This window comes from Piliocolobus tephrosceles, chromosome 21 (assembly GCF_002776525.5).
Source record: "Piliocolobus tephrosceles isolate RC106 chromosome 21, ASM277652v3, whole genome shotgun sequence".
Classification (NCBI taxonomy): Eukaryota; Metazoa; Chordata; class Mammalia; order Primates; family Cercopithecidae; genus Piliocolobus; species Piliocolobus tephrosceles.
In genome coordinates, this window is record NC_045454.1 from 52,058,129 (window position 1) to 52,063,966 (window position 5,838).

The 5,838-nt window shown below is 55.5% G+C and overlaps 1 protein-coding gene across 1 annotated transcript in view; it reads right to left on the reverse strand.

The window, feature by feature from the left end:
• Positions 1–1,092, reverse strand: part of AZU1 (azurocidin 1) — a 2,645-nt gene extending 1,553 nt beyond the window's left edge. The window contains exons 1-2 of the mRNA XM_026457290.1: positions 952–1,092; positions 470–626 (exon numbers count right to left, since the gene is read on the reverse strand). Of these exons, the coding sequence (XP_026313075.1) occupies positions 470–626; positions 952–1,009 (215 nt within the window). The 5' untranslated portion in view covers positions 1,010–1,092. The remainder of the gene's footprint in view (positions 1–469; positions 627–951) is intronic.
• Positions 1,093–5,838: the final 4,746 nt, after the last annotated feature.

Sequence of the window (5,838 nt, forward strand, 5' to 3'; positions counted from 1 at the left end):
TCCTCCATCTGACCCCCTTCCCTTCTCTGGGCTTCCTCCATCTGACCCCCTTCCCTTCTCTGGGCTTCCTCCATCTGACCCCCTTCCCTTCTCTGGGCTTCCTCCATCTGACCCCCTTCCTTTCTCTGGGCTTCCTCCATCTGACCCCCTTCCTTTCTCTGGGCTTCCTCCATCTGATCCCTGTCCCTTCTCTGAGCCTCCTCCATCTGCCCCCCTTCCTTTCTCTAGCCCTCCTCCATCTGACCCCCTTCCCTTCTCTGGCCCTCCTCCATCTGAGTCCCCCAATATCCTTGGGTCCCTCCTCAACTCATTCCCCATTTCCCTCTCCAAGCCCCCTCCTTTTCCTGAGCCCCTCCTTTTACAACCCCCCCTCCTCACCTACCAAGCACCCCCACTGAATCCCCGAAGCCCCCCAAGCCCCTTCTCTGAGCCCCAGTGCCCCCAGGCCCCCTCCCCAGGCCCGCCTCACTGGTTTCGGAAGCAGCTGGCCGCGCTCATCACGAAGCGGGCATGGATCAGGGCTCCCCCGCAGAAGTGCCTCCCTTGACTCTGGATGGAGGCCAGGAACGGGAACTGACGGGGTCTCGCCTTCCGGCCGCCCACGATGTCCGCGAGGGGGCTGGAGCCTGGGTCAGGGGAGGCAGCTCTGAGATCCCCGAGAACCCACCCAGTGGCCGGGAGGGCGCGTGAAGCCCCAGCCCCGGCTCCATCCACACCATGGGGCTACAGGAGGACCCACCCTCCCCCATCGTCCTACTCCCTAAAAGGACAGGTGGCCCTGAGTCCCACACACCCTCCGCCTGCACGCCTCTCCCGGGACTGTCCAGGCCGGGCTGGCTGTGTGACCCAGGCCAAGCCGCTTGCCTTCTCTGTGCCTTGAGTCTGAGCTCTGCCCCGGCAGCCGGGCCCCCAGCACAGACTGGGGACCACCTGGCACACACAGGCACCCACCGGCCCTCGAGGACGCCAGAAGACCAGCCAGCAGGGCCAGGACTTTCAGCCAGGTCATGGCGGGGCAGCTCTGTGGCTAAGGCAGCGGCCGCCCTTATACGCGGGCCTGGGCAGTTGGTGGCGTCCCCGCCCAGGCCCAGGGACAGCCCCACTCAGTGGGAACACGGGAAGTTGCCCAAGGCCTCCACCGCCAACTGCTCCCGGGCCAGCATGGGCTCCCCCGACGTCCCGCGCTGACCCTCAGTTTCCCCTTCTAGAAGATGGCCGCACCCTCAGTGGCAGATGAGGGTGACAGGAACCAGTGGATCCCGGGGCCCAACACACGGCGGGAATGCAGCGGCACCCAGCAGACACCAGCCACGTTGCCAGCTCAGAGTTCCGGTCTCCCCATCCCAAGCCACTGGGGCTCCACCACTGCCCACTGGGCCTGGCACCAGGGCAGCTCAGGACAGTGGAGCTGGCAGGCCTGCGTTGAGTCCTGCAGGTCTGCATGGGTGATTATCATTATTTATTATTATTATTATTATTATTATTATTATTATTATTATTATTATTATTATTTTGAGATGGAGTTCCCCTCTTGTCGCCCAGGCTGGAGTGCAATGGTGCGATCTCAGCTCACTGCAACCTCTGCCTCCCAGGTTCAAGTGCTTCTCCTGTCTCAGCCTCCCGAGTAGCCAAGATTACAGGTGCATGCCACCACACCTGGCTAATTTTTTGTATTTTTAGTAGAGATGGGGTTTCACTATATTGGTCAGGCTGGTCTCAAACTCCCGACCTCAGGTGATCCACCCGCCTCAGCCTCCCAAAATGCTGGGATTACAGGTGTGAGCCACTGTGCCCGGCTGGGTGATTTTTTTTTAACCTTTTCAACAGCTTTATTGGGATGTAATTGACAAGCCAGTCGCGATGGCTCCCACCTGTAATCCCAGCACTTTGGGAGGCCAAGGCAGGCAGATCACCTGAGGCTGGGAGTTTGAGACCAGCCTGGCCAACATGGTGAAAGCCTGTCTCTACTAAAAAATAAAAAAAATTAGCCAGGTGTGGTGGTGCATGCCTGTAATCCCAGCTACTTGGGAGGCTGAGGCAGGAGAATTGTTTGAACCTGGGAGGCGGAGGTTGCAATGAGCTGAGATCTCGCCATTGCACTCCAGCCTGGGGGACAGAATGAAACTTCATCTCAAAAACAACAACAACAACAAAAAAACGGTATCATTCACCTACGACAAAATTCACCCATTTTAAGTGTGCCATTCCAGGGTTTTGAGTATCTTCATGGATCTGTGCCGTCATCACCACAGTTTTAGGATATTTTTATCACCCGCTTACTCCCGACCAGGCTGGGCACAGTGGTTCATGCCTGAAATCCTAACATTTTGGAGGCCAAGGCAGGAGGATCACTTGAGCTTAGGAAGTTGAGACAAGCCTGGGAAACACAGCCAGACCCTGTCTCAAAAATAAACAAATAGAGCCCAGCCAACATGGTGAAACTTTGTCTCTACAAACAAAACAAAACAAAAATTAGCCGGGTGTGGGATTGGCGCGGTGGCTCACGCCTGTAATCCCAGCACTTTGGGAGGCTGAGGCGGGGGGATCACCTGAGGTTGGGCGTGCAAGACCAGCCTGACCAACATGGAGAAACCCGTCTCTACTAAAAATACAATATTAGCCAGGCGTGGTGGCACGTGCTTGTAATCCCAGCTACTTAGGAGGCTGAGGCAGGAGAATCACTTGAACCTGGGAGGCGGAGGTTGCAGCGAGCTGAGATCACACCATTGCACTCCAGCCTGGGCGACAAGAGCAAAACTCCCTCTCAAAAAAAAAAAAGAAAGAAAGAAATCAGCCAGGCGTGGTGGCAGGTACCTATAGTCCCAGCTACTTGGGAGGCTGAGACAGGATAATCGCTTGAACTCGGGAGGCGGAGCTTGCAGTAAGCCGAGACTGCACCACTGCACTCCAGCCTGGGTGACAGAGACTCCGTCTCAAAAAAAATAAAAAATAGGCTGGGTGTGCTGGCTCACGCCTGTAATCCCAGCACTTTGGGAGGCCGAGGCGGGCGGATCATGAGGTCAGGAGATCGAGACCATCCTGGCTAGCACGGTGAAACCCCGTCTCTACTAAAAATACAAAACATTAGCCGGGCACGGTGGCGGGCGCCTGTGGTCCCAGCTACTTGGGAGGCTGAGGCAGGAGAATGGCGTGAACCTGGGAGGCAGAACTTGGAGTGAGCCAAGATTGTGCCACTGCGCTCCAGTCTGGGCGACAGAGCGAGACTTCATCTCAAAAAAATTAAATAAAATTAAAAAAATAAAAACAAATAAAAAACTATATAAAAATAAAGACGAAATGTCCAGAACAAGCAAATCTGCAGAGGCAGGAAGTGGATCTGTGGTTGCCAGGGGCTGGGGGAGGGGTGGGGAGTGATGGCTGATGGAGACGGGGCTTCCTTCTTTGGGGTGATGGAATGTTCTGGGACTGGACGGCGGTGATGGTTGCACAACTCAGTGAATGCACCGAAAACCACTTAACTGTACCGTTCAAAGTGGCTAATTTTGAGTTATGTAAATTTCATCTCCTTTTTTTTTGTTTTTTATAGAGTCAAATTCTCGCTGTCGCCCAGGCTGGAGGGCAGTGGCACAATCTTGGCTCACTGCAGCCTCAATCTCCTGGGTTCAAGTGATCCTCCTGCCTCAACCTCCCGAGTAGCTGGGACCACAGGCGTGCACCACCACACCCGGCTAATTTTTGTATATTTTGTAGAGCTGGGATCTCACTATGTTGCCCAAGGTGGAGTGCAGTGGCAGGATCTCAGCTTGCTGCAGCCTCCGATTCCTGGGTTCCAGCAATCCTCCCGCCTCAGCCTCCCCAGTAGCTGGGACCACAGGCGCATGCCACCATGCCTGGCTAATTTTTGTATTTTTTTTTGCAGAGGTGGAGTCTCACTATGTTGCCCAGGCTGGTTTGGAACTCCTGACCTCAAGCAATCCACCCGCCTCGGCCTCCGAAAGTGCTGGGAGCACAGGTATGAGCTACTGCGTCCAAACTTACCTCCATTTTTTACCATGGGGCTCATTTCCAAGGTGAAACGGAGGTCTGGGGCTTACCGTGTCCCCCACACCCTTGGGGACACCAGTTTGTGTCTGGGCCTGTGGGGCCTCTTTGAGGGTAGTTTGCCCCTCCAAGGGGTGCATCTGGGGAGAATCCAGGGAGGTGGGGCCAGTGTGCCGTGAGGTCTGCTGTCCATCCCAGGGTAGGGTCCCAGGGCTCAAATCTGGTCTCCACTGAGCCTCACAGCCCAGTCACCTCACAGGGTCCACGGCACAGCCCTCAGACCTCTGCCTCCATCCAGGCCAGCTCTCCCTCTTCGCCCACCCCAGATCCCACCTGTCCATCTTCCCTAGTGAGACCCCAGCCTCCAACCACCCTGTGCTGGCCAAACATGGGCCTCAGCTCTCCCGTAGGCCAGGCCCCATTTCCTCTCACCGGGAGCCCGAAGCTCTGTCCTTCCCAGTCACGTGACCTCAGGGCGACCCCCTGTCTGCACGTCAGTGTGCCCTGCAACAGGGACAGACCCTGCCTTCTAGACGCAACAGTGCTGAGCATGGAGTGGGTTCATATTTCTAAAAGTTTTTGAGGCCGGGTATGATGGCTCACACCTGTAATCCCAGTGCCTTGGGAGGCCGAGGTGGGAGGATCACTTGAGCCCAGTAGTTTGAGACCAGCCTTGTCAATATGGTGAGACCCTATCTCTATTAAAAAAAAAAAAAAAAAAAAAGGCTGGGCTCAGAGGCTCACCTGTCATCCCAGCACTTTGGGAGGCTGAGGCAGGCGGATCAGCTGAGGTCAGGAGATCAAGACCAGCCTGACCAGCATGGGGAAATCCTATCTTTATTAAAAATACAAAAATTAGCCAGTCGTGGTGGCAGGCACCCATAATCCCAACTACTCAGGAGCTGAGGAAGGAGAATCACTTGAACCCAGGAGGTGGAGGTTGCAGTGAGCTGAAATTGCACCACTGCACGCCAGCCTGGGGGACAGAGCAAGAGTCCATCTCAAAATAATAGTAATAATAATAATAATAATTTTTAAATAAAGTTTTTGAGCAGCATCTGATACGCTCAACCCCTCCGGCCTGCTTTGAACTCTGCCATGGCTCCCCTATTGCCCCACACTCAAGCCCAGGCCCCTCAGCCAAGCAATGTGCCCTCCATGGCCAGGCCTGCCCCTTTTCCACTACTGGTGATCCTAGGGGGAGAAGATTCTGAGACTCCCCCAGATCCTCTGTTGGACCCCCAAGCTGTCAGGTGGGTTCCCCTGCACACCCTCCCACTCCTGACCCCAGAAGCCTCCCGAAAAGCCATTGCGTTTTCCTCCTCCTCCCCGGAGAGCTGTTTGTGGTCACTTTGCAACACCCATATTCCCAACGGTCACCCTGGCCCCACCTCTCACAGGCCGCAGCAGGCAACGTCCCCCTTCTCCAGGGCCATCAGGGAGAAACGGGATCACATCGAATGGGACCCACCTGCTCACAGGGCCTCCGAACGGGACCCATCGAACGGGACCATCTGCTCACAGGGCCTCCCCGAGCCCCTCTGCAGGAACCCCGGGGGCCAAAGACCCCTCCCCAGGCAGTCCGTGCAGTCCTGTCCCAGGAAGCGGGGCCACCTCTGAGTCTGCCCAAAGGTAGCAGCACTGTTGAGTTCCCATCCTATTCCCATAATCATTTAACTGTTCCCGCATTCATGGCGGGCGACCCTCTTCCCAGGGGCAGCAGTGCCTGTTATGAGCAAACTAAGGCATCCGGCAGGGCTCCAACCCTCTGGAAGTTATTTTTTTATTTTTTTATTTTTATTTTATTTTTTTATTTTTTTGAGACGGAGTCTTGCT